General features: G+C 47.7%; 1 protein-coding gene across 1 annotated transcript; it reads right to left on the reverse strand.

The window, feature by feature from the left end:
• Positions 1 to 2,283: 2,283 nt before the first annotated feature.
• Positions 2,284 to 18,188, reverse strand: LOC128753580 (coiled-coil domain-containing protein 40-like). Its single transcript, XM_053855363.1, has 17 exons — positions 18,110 to 18,188; positions 17,601 to 17,716; positions 17,393 to 17,476; positions 16,940 to 17,152; positions 14,566 to 14,721; positions 14,371 to 14,493; positions 13,933 to 14,054; positions 13,044 to 13,287; positions 7,965 to 8,147; positions 7,049 to 7,294; positions 6,756 to 6,969; positions 6,515 to 6,681; positions 6,351 to 6,442; positions 6,157 to 6,277; positions 4,207 to 4,395; positions 3,978 to 4,136; positions 2,284 to 2,586 (listed from the first exon to the last, which is right to left on the reverse strand). The coding sequence occupies exons 1-17, from the start codon at positions 18,180 to 18,182 to the stop codon at positions 2,284 to 2,286; spliced, it is 2,805 nt and encodes a 934-aa protein (XP_053711338.1). The 5' UTR covers positions 18,183 to 18,188.
• Positions 18,189 to 18,291: the final 103 nt, after the last annotated feature.

Raw genomic sequence — 18,291 nt, forward strand, 5'->3', positions numbered from 1 at the left:
GTGGGTGTGTCCCTAACATTCAGGCTGCAGTGGAGTATGCAGTTGTTCAGAGTACTGAAATCACTGAAACATGTTTGGGCTAGAAACTAAACATAGCATTTGCATTACATTTTTTTACTGCCTGTTTAGCGGGTCAGAGGGTCATCAGACCATGTTCTCACTGAAGGATGACCTTGACTTTGCATCTGATCTGTGACTAACTGATGACACTTGAATTTCTCCTGCCTGCTGGTCACTGGTGAAACGTTTCTCATTTGAACAAACAAATTATTGTACGCGAGAAAACAGTTAGACAACAAATTAATTCCTCAATGCTGAAATGAAATGAACTAATGATCTGCTGCTTGACGTTATCAAGTAAACCTCTGGCCTATTGTGGCCCTCACAAGGTTCAATAACAGCTGAATCAGCACATACTCTGGTTACAGAGCACTGAGTCAAAAATCTAATATGAATTGTCATCTTTGCGTCGCTCTGTCTGTTGGAAAATATGAATTTCTGTGAACAAAAGTCATCCCTGTCTCACTTAGAAAAAGACTGAGACCCTCTGCGGCACTGTGTTGAGCTTATCAGCCCAAATATTGGCCAGGTAATCATGGCTGGGATAATGAGAGAAACCAGACTCGAGTTTAAACAGGACAGGAAGCGCAAACACACGTACAATAAAGTGTTAATCATTACACTTGCAGGTGAGTGAAACCGGCAATCTAAAAATAACCACAGGGTCCAATAATGTTGCTTCAACGATAATGGTTTATTTATAGCACATGGCTAGCAGACGGCTGTCAGAAAGATCAAAAAGTCCCAGGAGTCTAAAGTACTAAAGTGATGGGACAGAAATCCATGAAGCGGGTTGGACAACATTACACAGCAGAAAACTTGGCAAGCACACCTGCAGGTGTTGGGAAATTGACGTCAACATTCGTGTGAAGAAAGCAGCTCCTGACTCGTCCGGCGGGTTTATGTTATAAATAGTGTCAATATGTGTTGCAGAGAGTAGATTCCTGCAGATTCATCAAAAGAACATATGAACACATTCATAATGATTCATTACTCTTTGAGTATTCTTTCAGTCGCCATGTCATTTAAAGTGGAAGCCAGTTGAGGAAGCTGGATGATGCAGTCAGAATGTCTCCTGGCCACACTTTGGTCAGGTGTTCTAGGGGACAGTAAGGCGTGTCGCCCGGAGGAAAACAGTGGGCACACTCAAGAGGTCATGTCACTCAGTTGGCCATGGGATGCAGCAACCTTGCCCTAGAAGAGGAGGTCACTTGGTAGAGCAAAGTCTGGGACTGGAACCCCAAGTCTTGATCAATATCAACATGAATGGAGAAATTCTTACTTCATTTATTTGCCACAAAATAACAGATCTTTTGGATCTCCTATCAGCCCTCACTCTGTGAAACACCACTGCAATAACATAGACACTCAAAACCTGTTGGTACTGTTATGATAACATCAACAGCAATTCACTCTATGATGCATTTTGCTCTCGTGCTTTGCGTACTCACAGACCTCCAGACAGTGGAACTCTCATGTATTGTGGTTGTGTTAATGGACTATCGTGTACTAAACAGCTAACCTGTTGGATTGGGTTATTTCGCATGTCTGCCTTCCACCAGAGCTATTTTGCTGTGTAAAACTGTCCAGCAGTTGGGGGGCGTGTGATTTGCCGGTGTGGATGATATTGTTGTTCAACCGTTCTATTGACTTTAACAAAAAGCTTTTCAAACAGCACAGTTTTGGGAAGCACTGAATGAGACAGCAAAATCTCAAGGATGAAAGGATGCAGAACTATGGAACATGAGCCGTGTGACCTATGAGATAAGAGAGCTCTGGTTAACCTTTCCAGTAAGTGTGGAGGAGTGAAACCAAGATCCTGCTGTCTCTGGTCCACGAGGGAATTCCTCTCCAGAGCACAGCCATGGCGCATGGATATGCAGTTTGAAAGTCTGTACATGACCATTGCTCCGTGTAAAATTGAAATAATAAAGAAGGTACAGCAGGTAAAGAATGTGTGCAACTGTATGCTTTGTGTTGAGAACACACACACACGACTAAGGCAGACAGTTATCAGCAATTTCACTTCTGAGGTACACAGACAGCTTGAAAAAAGAGAGACATCCAGACAGTATTACATTACATTAAACACATTATATTTCAATTGTCATAGGCCTGTAGACTGAGCGAGGGCCTCTCTGAACCACAACGGTCAGCTTTATAGATGATACCATATGACATGATCCCGACATGATCTGAAGTCATGATTTCTGACTCTGTTGTTCAGGTCAGAATATGGAGCTCCCTGCTGCTCTGAATTTCTCTGGGACTGACATTTCCCTCTAAACTCTTCAAGCTCTCTGAACTTGCAGCCAGAGTCAGTGATGGCCGGCGGAGAGCCTCCTGGTACTGGGGCCAGGTCTCGCAGACACGGTGCAAAACACGGCCGGTGGCTTGCACTCGCTGCATCAAGCTCTGCAGAGCGCCTCCCACTTTCTCTGGGGAGCATGATGTTTGGTACACGCCCTGTCGAACTGTGAGTAGCTTCTTCGTCCAGCTCTGCAGAGACACAAGGTGAGCCAGGTTCTGGCAGAGAGGAAAGAGACATGAGGAGGGACGTTGTAATAGCCTCAAAAACGTTGAGTGGCGGAAAAAGATTTTGGGTTGTCCCAAAAATGATGTGACTTTTTTTCAGTTTTGAACACATTCTCTTATTTGTTAACTCCGATATCAACAATGTTGAGAACTGACCTGTTGGAGCTGTTACTAGTTTTTCTGGTAAACAACAAACAAACAAAAACTGCCAAGATTTTTCATGATAATGTCTGAAAACTGTACATTAGGGCTAAGTGTATTCTGTGATGGCTAAAGTGCAGGACTTGTGTCCCAATGGAAAACACTAAAGATAAGGACTAATGCAGTATGTAATTATCAAAAAGAAAAAAGTGCACTCAAATTGCATTTCATTGCATTTCAGCACAGCATTAGGTGCTCATTACGATGAGTAATACAATGCAACACTCACAATTGCATGACGTGTGGCGAGGTATGGGGGCTATTTATAGAGTAGGACCATCTCAGCATCACATGACAGTGTGCAGTGTGTGATTTGTCTGTACCATCCGTTTTGATACAGTTGTTGAGAGCAGCTGCAAGGAGAGGATGATGTCCTCAGGCAGAACGGAAGATGAGAACCAAATTCAAATTTAGATTTCTTGCTGTTGCTTTGTTCATTTGTTCTGCTGGACATGGGATCACTTCCTCTTTCTTAAAAAGTGGAATATATGTGTCACAGTTCAGTCAGCAAAAAAGGATGATGCCAGACTAAAAACTTTCTAATCTTGTTTCCTAACCGCAGTACATTTGATTTTAAAAAATGAGGGATTGAAATGAATGAAAAGTAAGGCTTAACAAACAAGCTTTTACAGTGTCTTTGATGAGTGACGTGAACTTCCACTCAAGTGAGATTTCACTCAAGTCAGAGGGATTGCTGTCCAGAGGCAGCCTGCTTCTTGTTGCTCGGTGTTGGATGCGTTTTTTTGTTGATTCCTTTTTTAAAATATTGTACATTTGAATTCCAATACCACTCCAGAAATAAAGTTCTGCAGTTTGTTTTCAGACAATTTATTCTGAGGAGTGCCAGAAATGGATTTCATTAATAAGACATAGTTTACGATCATTGTAGTTTCCCTTCTGCTGCTTATGTTTCACTGGTTGAAAGAAAGACCAGCTTATACAAAGAAAGACGCAGAGTGAATAAAAAATGTTTAGACTGCTAAATTAAACTCTATTTAAATGGACTTGTCTCTGTTTTCAAAATTAAAGTTCAGTATTCATTATCGCTACATGATTCAGAATCCATTATTAAAAAAAACAAAACACTAGTTGAGACGTCAACCTTGTAACTAGTAAATAAACCAATGACAGAAGAGCACAAAATCTATAGACTTTAAAAGAGTCTTGTCTGCAACCCTCACCTTGTCCTTGATGTCTCGCAGGCTGATGAAGTCAGAGTCCAGACCATATCTGACGCTGCACAGTTCAGTGATTTGCTGCCTCTGCTGAACAAGCCTTTCACTCAAACCTGCCCGGCTCTCCTGTACCTCCCTGATCTCCTGCTCACCCTCTGCCACATCCTGAAGAAAAGGCTTCAATGTAAGGGAACTCTCTGTAAGAGCTAAGACAAGTACATTGCGGCTCACTCACCTTCAGTGTTTCTTGAATCTTTCGCTTCAGGCCGTTGATGGTGAGACTGAGCTGACCACTGCTCATCTGCTTGTGAGAGTTTTGATTGAGGATCTCACTACGCAGTTGGATGCTCTCCCTCCTGGCTACAGTTGCCTCACTCTCCCTCAGAAGTTTCTCCTGCTGCTTCTTCAACTGGTTCACTCGCACCTAAGCGGGAAAATACACCAGACACTCCTGAGATCGGTCTGGTGGAAAAGAATACTTGTGGGGCAGAACCGCATAGAAGTGTGACAGAGCCTGGTGGTAGATAGTAGTAGGTTGGTAGAATCAGAACCAGAGATGGTGGAGACCAAGACTAGATCTGTCTCATAGAAGACAAAGACACCAACAACAACCGATTGGGGAACAAGTTGGATGGCTCTCACAGAATGCAGAAGTGAGTTGGCTCGGCCACACGTGTATAAGATCAATCCCAGAACTGCAGACTGTTCCAACAAACATTTGTGAAAGAATGTGCCGTCTTCAGGAGCTCTGTGAATTCCAATGTGGAACTGTCATAGGATACCACCTGTGCAACAAATCCAGTAGTGAAATTTCCTCACTCCTAAATACTCCACAGTCAACTCTCAGCTTTATCATAAGAAAATGGAGGACTTTGGGAACAATAGCAACATAGCCGCGAAGTTGTCGGCCATGTAAACTGATGGAGAGGGGTCAACGGATGTTGACGCATAGTGCAAAGAGGTCGCAGACTTTCTGCACAGTTAATTGCTACAGAGACCAGGGTTTCCATGGCTGAGCAACTGCATCCAAGCCATACAGCACGTCACCAAGTACAATGCAAAGCACCGAATGCAGTGGTGTAAAGCACCTGCCACTGGACTATAGAGCAGTGGAGACGCCTTCTCTGGAGTAATGAATCATGCTTTTCCATCTGGCAATCTGATGGGCGAGTCTGGGTTTGGAGGTTGCCAGGAGAACGCTACATTTCAGACTGCATTGTGCTAAGTGTGAAATTTGGTGGAGGAGGAATTATGGGGTGGGATTTTTTTTCAGGAAGTTGGCCCCTTAGTTCCAGTGAAAGGAACTTTGAATGCCAACACATACCAACACATTTTGGACAATTCCATGCTCCCAACATTGTGGAAACAGTTTGGAGCGTCCCCTTCCTCTTCCAACATGACTGTGCACCAGTGTACAAAACAAGGTCCATAAAGACATGGTTGACAGAGTCTGGTGTGGATGAACTTGACTGGGCTGCACAGAGTCTGGACCTGAACCCGATAGAAGACCTTTGGGATGAATTCGAGCGGAGACTGAGAGCCAGGCCTTCTCCACCAACATCAGAGTGTGACCTCACCAATGCGCTTTTGGTAGAATGGTCCGAAATTCCTATTAACACACTCCCCAACCTTGTGGACAGCCTTCCCAGAAGAGTTGAAGCTGTAGTAGTTGCAAAAGTGGACAGACATCATATTGAACCCTGTGGGTTAGGAATGGGCTGGCACTTGGGTTCATATGTGAGTCAAGTCAGGTGGGCAAATATTTTAGGTCATATAGTGCAGTTTTGATGCCTTAAGTGAGCATGTACAATGTTGTTGTGAGAGGTCTGTCCAAACTTTTGTCCTGTACTGTATGTTCAGTGCAACAGATTTTAGTGGGCTGGTCAGGACCCAGACGTCCAGTGCCAAATGTTTGACCCAGGTCCACCCCTGCACCAAGGTGGCAGAATACTGTTATTATCATCCTGTTGATATCCAGTTTGAATGTAGTGTTGTTTTTGTATTTTGACTTAATACATTTGTTTTACTGTGTATATGAAAAATGTATGAATGCTGCTGGAGATTAACTGAATACATATTCAAGTTAATTTGACGTAACATTTCTGAAGTGTATTTTAAAGCAGTGGTGTTAGGTGCTTGACAGCCATACTGTACACGTAAATGCATTGATCAAATCTGACCTCACCTCCATTCGGTGGATCTCTGCCTTCATCACCTGGATCTCTCCCTGACCAACTCCAGAGTCCACAGTTGAATAAATCTCTTTGGCAAGTTGTGCCTTTCTCTCCCACAACATGATTTGTCGTCTGCGCACAAGAAGTGACTCCAGTCACAAATGCTTCTGAAGAAGACGCAGAACGAGCTGATTCCAAAACCTACTCAGCTTCAAGCAAACTGTTGATGAGTTGCTCCTTGTCCTCCTGGGTCTTCTCTTGTTTCATCAGGAGCTCGAAAGACTCTTGCTCTTCCTCCTGAACACACAAGTCAATAATTATGTCGCAGCAACGCTAGCCGTCGCCACATACTGAACATGAAAGCTGTGCCTTGAGTCTGTGAATGATGTTGTTCTCCATCAGCATGTTCTCCTGCTCCAAGGCTTCAGTCAGATGTCCACTCTTGTTCACAAGGACGTTGAGCTTCTCCAGCTCTTTTAGTGTCTCTGAATTCCTCTCCAGCTCGGCCTCTTCCCTTTGCTCTACTTCTACCTCATCTGTTCAGGCAGTCAAAAAGAACATGACTCATATCTGACCTTGCCATCACAAAGCAGAATAAAATGTGTCATACCCTCCAGACGAAGGGTCTTCTGCTTCCTGGCTGTGAGCTCAATCTGAAGGTTCTGTAAGGTGTCGCTGTTGGCCTGCAACTCCTCACTAAGTCCCACTAGCGTTCCCTGTCTGTCCATCCACAGCTGCTGGTTCCTTCTGATGTTTGCACCCAGGTCTTGAATCTCGCTGCTCTTTGCATCCAACTCAATTTGCATTGGACTAAGATCCTCATTCTGAAATGATAGAGAAGCATATTTGTGGAGTCTATTGAAAGCTTGACAAAGTACAATACAAGTCAGAAGGAACCCTCACCCCAGTGGAGGCTGCTATCTGACTGATCTTTCTGTTGTACGTAGAGATGGCCGTCTGTTTCTGCCCAATAAGTGTCACTGAAGACGCAACCTTGGCCTCACTGCCGGTGACCATCTTGTTTAAGGTGCCGATCTCTTCCTCGAGGGCAGTCTGGATCAGCTCCAGGCTGTCTAGACGCTGTCCTAACACACTGCTCTCTAATCCAGCACCTGCCAACTCATTTTCCAACTGCCACGTCAGGGAGACCTGAGGGGCAAAACACAAGATGGTTAAAAACAACAATAGGCTGCTGAATAGAAGCAGTATCTGAGAACGACATGACAATGTTAGAGAGAGCAGAACCAAAACATTCATTGCTTCCCGTGTATAAATAAGGCACAGAAAAATACCATGAGTGACACTCATCAGGTTTCCTCTCGTAGCAAGAGCTCAGACAGAAAATCTGTGATATTCACTTCCTCATCCAACCGTACAAGTTGATTCAACAAGTACCCTGTGGTCATTTCATTATTTTTTGTTTAACGACAGAACAGCTGAAGTCTGTTTCAACAAATTGTAGTCCAGCCACTGTCGAACCGGTTTCCCCAACAAGAGTAAATGTATATATGGCATGACATTTACTGTACAAGCATGGACCACAAGTTGCTTGGAAATAAATAAGCTTTTTCCCACACACTTGCATGTGTTTAGTTATCTTTATGTGAATGTAATTTGCACACGTAGCGCTGTGCACTAAGGTTCGTGCCAGTGGTCACTTTTGAATGCAGGCAAATGCTGTGACCTAATCCTTGTAAAGAACATTATTCCAGTGTCCAGTTTCACAGTCTTCTGTGAAAAGAAACCCAAACTCATATGACAATCCCTACATTGCCCACTGCTGCTGCTGCTGCTGATGTGCAGCACATGCTATCTTCACCTTCTCCTTCTTGAGCGACGCTGTCCTCTCAGCCAGGCGCTTGGAATACTTGGCAGCCTTATTATGGGTCAGCTTCTGCTCCATGGTGGCCATGATCTGGTCCTCCAGGTCCAGCCGCACAGCGTTTTGCCTCTCAAGCTGTCTCCTTTGATCATTCATTTCAGTCTGGTAGGTGCTGAGCTCCTACCGAAGGTGAAAAAGAGGAAAAACAGGAAACCATGATCCCCAATCCAAGGCAACCAGGAATAACAGAGGTCCGCCAAGAGATGAGGAGCCCAAAAGACCAATACTAGAGCACTCAGAGTTATTATGAATTTGTTTTTTTTTTTTTTTTTTTTAATTTGATATGCTTTTATCTTAGTAAACTCACCCCATCTAATATGCCCCTGCATTACTGCCCTTCCAGGAATCATGAACTGGTGCTCACCAGGATTCTGCATCATGTCATGCTGTCACAGGATCTAACCACATAGTCACTAGCGAAAATGTGGCAGAGCTGCCAAATAACGCAACAGTCACAAAGAAAGGAGAAGTGTGAAAGTAGGCCTGGCAAATGTACATTGAATGAATACATTTAATGAAGAGAATAGACACAGTCATATTTTTATCTTCATTCAATTATCTAAACTAATCTATTTCGTAGACTTTTTATTCTTACAGATTTTTCTACATTACATGTTTTTTAAAGACATTATTATGCATTAAATTTTCAGTTTACCACAGTCATGTTGTTTCCTTTATAATATAGCTATTTTCCTCAATATATTGCTGTAGTTGTGGCATAGTTGAATCAGGGAATGCTTTTGGAGCACAGCAAACTCTGAACTGGCATGTGCTTTTACAGGGAAGGCCACTTTGGTTAACACACACTATTGGCCCCTGGATGGCTCTTGGCCTCAGTCAGGTCTCCCGTGTCTCACATGTTGGGTTCAGTATAAACATGACACTTGTTTTGTGTGGTGTGGCAGTGCTTGTTTATTTTGGATAGATGATCTTAGATGAAGATCAGAGTATCAGGTTGACAAGCTTGGTGAGGCAGTTACTGTCATGGCTCCGCTTCCAGGCTCCTAGTCCTGGTTTTGCTTCTCTCCCTCTGTTTCCTTTGGCACACGGCTGGAGCCGATTACCCCCTGATTACGGTCTTCAAGAACACCTGGGCTCCAGCAACGTGTGCCAGATCGTTGTCATTGTTTCCTGCCAGTTCTCCAAGGCCCTGTGTGTTTTCCACATCCCCTGTGATGTTTCCTCTGGTTCCTGTGCTGCTGGACTCCTCTCGTTCCCCCGTGGTAACTCCTGATTCTCGTGTCTCTCCCTGTGTTCGGCTTCTTTCGTTCCATTTGTTAGCTCTCCTGGTTCTCGTGTCTCTCCCTGTGTTCGGCTTCTTTCGTTCCATTTGTTAGCTCTCCTGGTTCTCGTGTCTCTCCCTGTGTTCGGCTTCTTTCGTTCCATTTGCTGGCTCTCCTGGTTCTCGTGTCTCTTCCTGTGTTCGGCTTTTAGTTCTGTTTGCTAACAAGTTAATTTAACTCGTGGCTCTCTTTGTTTTCGTTCTCTTGTTTCTGTGCGCTTGCTAGTTCTTTTGTTACACTGTTTAACCCTGCTGCCTTGAGTTAGTGTTTTTGGTTTCTTGCTGTTTGCCGTGTTTCTTTGGTTTCTTTTGTAGTTTATTCTCGGTTTCATTTGTGATTTAAGTTCATTTAACTCCCGGTTCGGTGACGCTTTCTGTCTTGACTTTTTACTTATGTTTGTGCACTTCCGCTAGTATTGGTTACTCTGTTTTTACATTCTGTGTTCGCTCTGTTTCTCCCGGTTCGGTGACGCTTTCTGTTCTGTTTTAGTTTGTTTAATTATTAAATATTATTTATAATTCCCTCCTGCCTCCTGTGCCTATAACCACTTGCACTTGGGTCCTACACCACGTCCCCCTACGTGGCTTTAGCTCCCTCGTCCCTTCGTACTCGTGACAGAAACGATCTGGCCATAATTATGGACCCAGCAGTGGTGAAAGGCTGGCAGGAGGAATTAGACGCTCAGGCCACCAGTATAGGTAATATGGAGAGGATGACTCTGTCCATTTTTGAGGTGTTGGACTCAATAGCTCAATCAGTCACGCGGCTTTCCTCCCGCTCTGCTATGTCCGGTGTTCCACTTGCTTCTTCTGCTCTTCCGTCGGAGCCAATTCTGTCTGTTCCCGTCCGTGATTTTTTTTTTCGTGACTCTTGTGTTTCCCCGTCTTCGCCTCCCGTGGTCTCCGGCGCTGCTCTCAAGCCGCCGCCTCCCGTGGTCTCCGGCGCTGCTCTCAAGCCGCCGCCTCCCGTGGTCTCCGGCGCTGCTCTCAAGCCGCCGCCTCCCGTGGTCTCCGGCGCTGCTCTCAAGCCGCCGCCTCCCATGGTCTCCGGCGCTGCTCTCCAGCCAGCGGCTCTCCAGCCGCCGCCTCCCGTGGTCTCCGGCGCAGCTCTCAAGCCGGCCCTTCCCGTGGTCTCCGGCGCAGCTCTCAAGCCGGCCCTTCCCGTGGTCTCCGCCGCAGCTCTCAAGCCGGCGCCTCCCGTGGTCTCCGCCGCAGCTCTCAAGCCGGCGCCTCCCGTGGTCTCCGCCGCAGCTCTCAAGCCGGCGCCTCCCGTGGTCTCCGCCGCAGCTCTCAAGCCGGCGCCTCCCGTGGTCCCCGGCGCTGCTCTCAAGCCGGCGTCTCCCGTGGTCTCCGGCGCGGCCCTCCAGCCAGCGGCTCTCCAGCTGGCGCCTCCCCAGCCGGCGCCTCCCGTGTCTTCCGGCGCGGCTCTCCAGCCGGCGCCTCCCGTGTCTTCCGGCGCGGCTCTCCAGCCGGCGCCTCCCGTGTCTTCCGGCGCGGCTCTCCAGCCGGCGCCTCCCATGGTCTCTGGCGCAGCTCCCCAGCCGGCGCCTTCCCTGGTCTCCGGTGCGGCTCTCCAGCCGGCGCCTTCCATGGTCTCCGGTGCGGCTCTCCAGCCGGCGCCTTCCCTGGTCTCTGGCGCGGCTCTCAGGCCGTCTCCTCCCGAGGGCCCCTACGCGGCTCCCAGGCCGTCTCCTCCCGAGGGCCCCTACGCGGCTCCCAAGCCGTCTCCTCCCGAGGGCCCCTACGCGGCTCCCAAGCCGCTGTCTCCTCCCGAGGGCCCCTACGCGGCTCCCAAGCCGCTGTCTCCTCCCGAGGGCCCCTACGCGGCTCCCAAGCCGCTGTCTCCTCCCGATGGCCCCTACGCGGCTCCCAAGCCGCTGTCTCCTCCCGATGGCCCCTACGCGGCTCCCAAGCCGCTGTCTCTTCCCGATGGCCCCTACGCGGCTCCCAAGCCGCTGTCTCCTCCCGACGTCTCCAGCGTAGCTCACAAGCCGCCGCCGCCGCGGCCTCCCGACGTCTCCAGCGTGGCTCACAAGCTGCCGCCGCCGCGGCCTCCCGACGTCTCCAGCGTGGCTCACAAGCCGCCGCCTCCGCGGCCTCCCGACGTCTCCAGCGTGGCTCACAAGCCGCCGCCGCCGCGGCCTCCCGACGTCTCCAGCGTGGCTCACAAGCCGCCGCCGCCTCCCGACGTCTCCAGCGTGGCTCACAAGCCGCCGCCGCCTCCCGACGTCTCCAGCGTGGCTCACAAGCCGCCGCCGCCTCCCGACGTCTCCAGCGTGGCTCACAAGCCGCTGCCGCCGCGGCCTCCCGACGTCTCCAGCGTGGCTCCCAAGTCGCCGCCGCCGCGGCCTCCCGACGTCTCCAGCGTGGCTCCCAAGTCGCCGCCGCCGCGGCCTCCCGACGTCTCCAGCGTGGCTCCCAAGTCGCCGCCGCCGCGGCCTCCCGACGTCTCCAGCGTGGCTCCCAAGTCGCCGCCGCCGTGGCCTCCCGACGTCTCCGGCGTGGCTCCCAAGTCGCCGCCGCCGTGGCCTCCCGACGTCTCCGGCGTGGCTCCCAAGTCGCCGCCGCCGTGGCCTCCCGACGTCTTCGGCGTGGCTCCCAAGCAGCCGCCGCCGCCTCCCGACGTCTTCGGCGTGGCTCCCAAGCCGCCGCCGCCTCCCCACGTCTTCAGCGTGGCTCCCAAGCCGCCGCCGCGGCCTCCCCACGTCTTCAGCGTGGCTCCCAAGCCGCCGCCGCGGCCTCCCGAAGACCCCAGCCGCAACTTCCCACCCGCCACCTCTCCAGTACCCCAGCTTGTCTTCCGGGTCGCTGCAGCCCGGCTCTTCCAGTCGCTCCAATGGGCCTCCTCCTCCCCTCGTCTACGACGACCGTCCATCCAGGACTGGTGGAACACCAAGAGGTGTTCTTTAAGGGGGGGGTACTGTCATGGCTCCGCTTCCAGGCTCCTAGTCCTGGTTTTGCTTCTCTCCCTCTGTTTCCTTTGGCACACGGCTGGAGCCGATTACCCCCTGATTACGGTCTTCAAGAACACCTGGGCTCCAGCAACGTGTGCCAGATCGTTGTCATTGTTTCCTGCCAGTTCTCCAAGGCCCTGTGTGTTTTCCACATCCCCTGTGATGTTTCCTCTGGTTCCTGTGCTGCTGGACTCCTCTCGTTCCCCCGTGGTAACTCCTGGTTCTCGTGTCTCTCCCTGTGTTCGGCTTCTTTCGTTCCATTTGCTGGCTCTCCTGGTTCTCGTGTCTCTTCCTGTGTTCGGCTTTTAGTTCTGTTTGCTAACAAGTTAATTTAACTCGTGGCTCTCTTTGTTTTCGTTCTCTTGTTTCTGTGCGCTTGCTAGTTCTTTTGTTACACTGTTTAACCCTGCTGCCTTGAGTTAGTGTTTTTGGTTTCTTGCTGTTTGCCGTGTTTCTTTGGTTTCTTTTGTAGTTTATTCTCGGTTTCATTTGTGATTTAAGTTCATTTAACTCCCGGTTCGGTGACGCTTTCTGTCTTGACTTTTTACTTATGTTTGTGCACTTCCGCTAGTATTGGTTACTCTGTTTTTACATTCTGTGTTCGCTCTGTTTCTCCCGGTTCGGTGACGCTTTCTGTTCTGTTTTAGTTTGTTTAATTATTAAATATTATTTATAATTCCCTCCTGCCTCCTGTGCCTATAACCACTTGCACTTGGGTCCTACACCACGTCCCCCTACGTGGCTTTAGCTCCCTCGTCCCTTCGTACTCGTGACAGTTACCTTGCTGAGCCTGGTGAGGGCCAACTCGGTCTCTCTAAGAGTTCGGACGCAGGTGCTGTAGCGTGCTCGTAGAACTTCCTGCTGTAGTTGCTTCTGACTGATCTGATGATTGGAAGTGGCACAGTCCATCTGTGCCCAGTTAAGACGCATCATCAGTGTCTCGCTCTCCTCCTGTTCCTGTATGGTGGACTTCTTGTAACCCTCAAGCTGTCTGTCCAGCAGGATCACCTGGTGCTCCACCTCACTGAAAGAAACAGTGAGGAGAATTTCTCTGACTGATTCTATCAACAGTATTCAATAGTTTTTAGTTGTTTTTTTATACATTCAGTAAATAGGGGGAGGGTTGTTCATTTTAAAAGTACTTCTTGAACAAACATCCAAGCAACATGACCTTGAAGAGCAAGAAGAGCCACAAGAATGAATGTGAACAGACAAGGGAGTTAAAAACAGCAAGAACCCACAAAATCAGGCGACAATAACAACAGACAGCAACAGTCCACAGCACTGATAAAACAGTGTTAATGCTGCGGTGATGCGTTACCACTGCATGTTCATGAATTACTTGGGAATTCATTCACTTGTTGGAAGTTGGTCATCATGAAGACTTTTGAATCCAGTTGTCAAAGAGCCAAAAATATTTCTCAGACTGATGATTTCTCGCGTAACTCGGATATTTACTGGATTTTGTTTTGCAAAACAAATAAAGCATGACTTCATTTCAAATGACCTCTTGGTTATACACTGAATAATGAAAAATGAATGGATCAAAGGTCTGCAACATCAGGACCGTGTTCTCCAGTGACTCCCGGAGGCCCCTCAGGGTGATCTTGATTTATGTCAACAGACAGTCATCAAAACCAAATTTAAAACATGAACATGTGGTCCTCACCTTATGGCGGCCTGCATGGCAGTAAATGCCTCGTCTCGTCTCTTCAAAACCAGCAGACTGTTGTTCCACTGCTGTAGGAGCTGCTTCCTCACCATGGCTAAAGACTGTGTCTCCATCTTAACCTGCTCACACACGCCACCACAACCAGTCAATGTTTTGAGTATGGTGACAGACGTAAGTGAGTAAAAGTGTCTTCAGTCGAAGGTCAAAACGATTTCATCTATGTATTCATAGTTTTCTAGAAAAGAACTGCAGTTTATCGTGCTGAACAATTGGCACTAATGATCAGAGGCCAGAACAAATGAATGCGATTTTTGGAGACATTTAAATAAATGACATTCAGTCCTGAATTCAGTGGCAGGAAGTGAAGAAGTGAGCTGCCATATCAAGACAATGAACGCACTCTTTGTTAAAAGCCATTGCGTGTCCAGTCTTTACCTCTGAAAGTGACTCTCTAGCTGCCTGTGTCTCCTCTGCCAGCGCCTCGGTCTGGACCTGGTACATGTTGATCTGCTGGGTCACTTTCTCCAGATCATTTGTCAGTCGATCCACATACAGGTCCTAGTGGCGACACATTATTGCACATTGATTTGTTAACCACATGTGACAGAAAAAGAATTTTCATCTGGTCACCTGTTTGAGCTTTTGGTCTTCGGCCTGCACCTTCTCTGCCGCAGCTTTGTGTTTGACGTTCTTCAAGGTTTTGACTTTGGATCTGAGCTCCATGCTGACTTGTTTGGCAAAGAGCAGTTGCAGTGTCAAGCGTTTCATCTCCAGCTGCAGCTGGGACTCTAGTAAGCAACAGAGAATCAAACATAAATATAGTTTTCTCACCTCACCCAAGTAGCTCTTCATCAGCAAGCATCAACATGAAGCTGTCTAATATTTACATGGCATGAAAATGAATGGCTGTTGAGATGACCCCTTCGTGGTCATAATGACGCAGTTTGACAAAGATGCTGGTGCAGTTCTACACTGCCATCATCCAGTCCATCCTCACCTCCTCTATCACCGTCTGGTACAACAGCGCCACCTCCAGGGACAAGAGCAGACTGCAGTGCATCATGCGTTCTGCTGAGAAGGTGACTGGTTGCAGCCTGCCACCTCTACAGGACCTGCATGTCTCCAGGACCCAGAGACATGCAGGTGGGATCAGAGCCGTCCCTTCTCACCCTGGACATGGACTGTTTGTCCCCCTTCCCTCTGGCAGAGACATCCAGACCAGAACCTCCCGTCACAGCAACAGCTTCTTCCCCTCGGCCGTCAGACTTATGAATCTGTGATCAGCCCTTGTTATTTTATTTTATTGCACGATGTACCAAAGGCTTTTCCTAGGTCCTAGTAGATCCTCATTAACATTGGCAATAAAGTTGAAATGTGATCCTTTTTCATTCTGAAATTTAACTGACTATAAACATCCGTCCAGGGGCTGATGATGTGCTCCCATCACACACACTATTTCAGCCAAATTCAAATGATAAAGCCAGAAGGAGAGCGCATGTTCGTCAGGATTGAAGTGACACAGACATGCACCTGATTGGCTTTGAAGTTCATGCCTAGTTTCAAAAAACAGTTGAGTCGTCATCTCACACAAACTGTAGCTGTGCAACTGAGGTTATTAGCTGAGCATAGGCAAATGGTTTAAGTTGTGCATTGATCAGCAAAATGACTCAGTGGTTAGGGGCCGCAGTAATGTTGTAGTCAAGCCCACACCTATCAGGACCAAGACACCATCAAAACTGGAGAGTACTGAGACCGGACCAAGATATTTGGAGGTCGAGAGCGAGATAAGACCAAGACAAAACATCAGGAGTGTTGAACTGATCCACAAATGATCCACAGTGGTGCAGGCACACATTAACCAGTCAGGTTTCTACTGAAACATGCAGCACCAGTCAGACGAACAACAGTCTTCAGAGACCTTATTGGTGTTTGGGTATCCTCCTGAGACCTCTGATAAATATCATAGAGAATGCACAACAAAACTCAACAAAAGGCCAGAATCCGTCCTTTCACAATTATGATAGTGTTCTCAATTGGTCACTACCGGTCTTGAATAGAAATCCCGATACTGAGACAAGACCAAGGAAAAATGCTTTCAAGAACGAAACAAGCCGTAGACCCTTCCAAATCAGTGGTCTTGAGACTGGTCCTGAGACCAAGACCAATCGTGAGTATGAGGCGGGAGCACCATTCCAGGCAATCAGGCGAGGACGGTAGGAAGATAGGAAGGATGGTGCCTTCCTACCGTCCTGCATTTTGTAAATTCACAGATGGATCAGCAGCCATCGTCATTGCTCACCTTGCACCCCACTTGACGTTCATCTCTCACATGACATGTTCTCACTCCCAGTGCGTCATATATCTTATAACAGTCAGTTGAGTTAAAATTAGATATAGCTACATGGAAGATGAACTTCTGTAGAGGTTGGTAGTTTGTTCTAATCCTTTGGCTGGAAGAGAAGCACGGTAGGCAGGAAGAGGAGCGTGTCTGTCCTGCTGCCTCCTCAAACACGGTCTGTGAATCCCCTTGAAATACTTCCTTAATCCCATGGCGGAATGTATTGATATTGGGAAGTGGACTTTGGCATCCTATGCAGCATTGTAGTTTACTGAGTTAGACTAGTACATTCCACCTCATGCCATGGGCAGCGCATTGCGTAAAAAAGATTGGGGTTAGGAAAGTCATGGGGTGGCTCTCCTTTTGTTTGTCAATTGAATTGAATTGTCACTGAAGAGATCTTGCGGTTTGGTGTGGATTTTTTCAGTAAAAACATAGCTGAATGAAGAAGATAGCCGTTGTTGCCGCATCGTCGCGTTCGTTGTCCATTGCCAAAGTGTTGGACACAGAACTAAACAGTCACTCATCGCCTCAGGTGGGATAGCGCGGCCACCAATTTTGCTAGCACAGCATGGATGAAATGGTCTATGTGCGACCCCACCCCTACTTTAAAGTTTCACAATTGATATTTCATGATAAAAAAAAGCAAAATGGCTCACCTGTGACTTTAGCTTTTGCAACATGGTCATGTTTTATTGAGTCCCGTGATTTAATGGACTCAAGCTTCTCTTGTATCTGCTGATGCTCTGCCTCAGCCTGAATCTTATCCTGCTGACAGCCCTCAAGTTTGACCTGCAGTCTTGCAAGGTGCTCCTGAACCTGGAACATCTCCACACCAATCTCCTGCAGGGCCTTGGAGTCAGACTTCTCCATAGTCATCTAAAAGCCAAACAAAGAGGACACTGGAATCAAATGTCAATGTAACAGCATCACTCAAAGAGTCAATAAGAGACAAGAGTCAAAAGTCGATAGCCACACTCAGTGGTATTATTCTGTGTGGCTAGACGAGAAGTGTACGAGTCAGGATGCAGACATTGAAAGTGATGGCACTACACCCCCTCCAGTCAGATCCAACCAAAGAAAGAAGAGGAAGCTGGATCTCGAGGACACGTTACTCACCATCTCATTTATTCCCATGTTGATTCTGTCCAGCTGCTTGGTCAGCTGCCTGCTAAGAGCCGTTTGCTGCCTTCTGACCAGCGGCTGCAAAGGAATAACGCCTATGAATTAGCAGTGGCAGTTAGTTGTGATGTGCCACACAAACTCAATGATTTTCCTGTTTTAGAAACCTGTGTTGATAACAAATTGAGAATTTGAAGCTACAGACGTGTTCAGCATTCAGAATGATGAAGTCCTCCTCTTGCAATGGCCGCTCAGCCGCCATGTTCTCTGGACTGTTGTGTCCTGAAAGGTTCCACATCTCTGAATCCTGACCAGAGTTTTCTGCAAGAGTACAGTGAAATGCTTTCTAGATATTCAAAGCAGGGGCTTTAAATAGATGAAAACAAAGTGGCATGGTAAACAGAAGGCGCGACAATGTTTCATCAACATCTTCCAGCACAAGACTAAACTAACATAAGTTCATTCCACCTTCAGCCTTACAGTAAGTACAGTGGTGTACATGTATCTTACCAAATCTGAACTAAAAGGGAACAAGAATGGTTAAGTACTTCCCAACAAGATCAGATTTTTTGGGAAGCTGCAGCGTCACCGGAAGACTAATGCATGGGGTACCATAGGGCTCTAAATGGATCCCACAGCCCTTTTTCTCAGCAGTCTTCAGTCTTGCTGATAAACCGTATTCTCCTATATTGAATATACTTCAATAGGACTGACCTAAATGTCCCGTGTCGAGGAAGACTCCATGAGACGGGTGTGGCTCAGGGCTTGACTTTGGCCGTTGTGACATTGTTCGAATCTGTAGGCAAGAGTGTGATGTTCAGTATTGTCAATGGATTTAATGTGACTGACTGGACTCATTTAAAAAGAACGCAGGATCATACAATGTCAGATCACAC

Source organism: Synchiropus splendidus, chromosome 2 (genome assembly GCF_027744825.2).
Source record: "Synchiropus splendidus isolate RoL2022-P1 chromosome 2, RoL_Sspl_1.0, whole genome shotgun sequence".
Classification (NCBI taxonomy): domain Eukaryota; kingdom Metazoa; phylum Chordata; class Actinopteri; order Syngnathiformes; family Callionymidae; genus Synchiropus; species Synchiropus splendidus.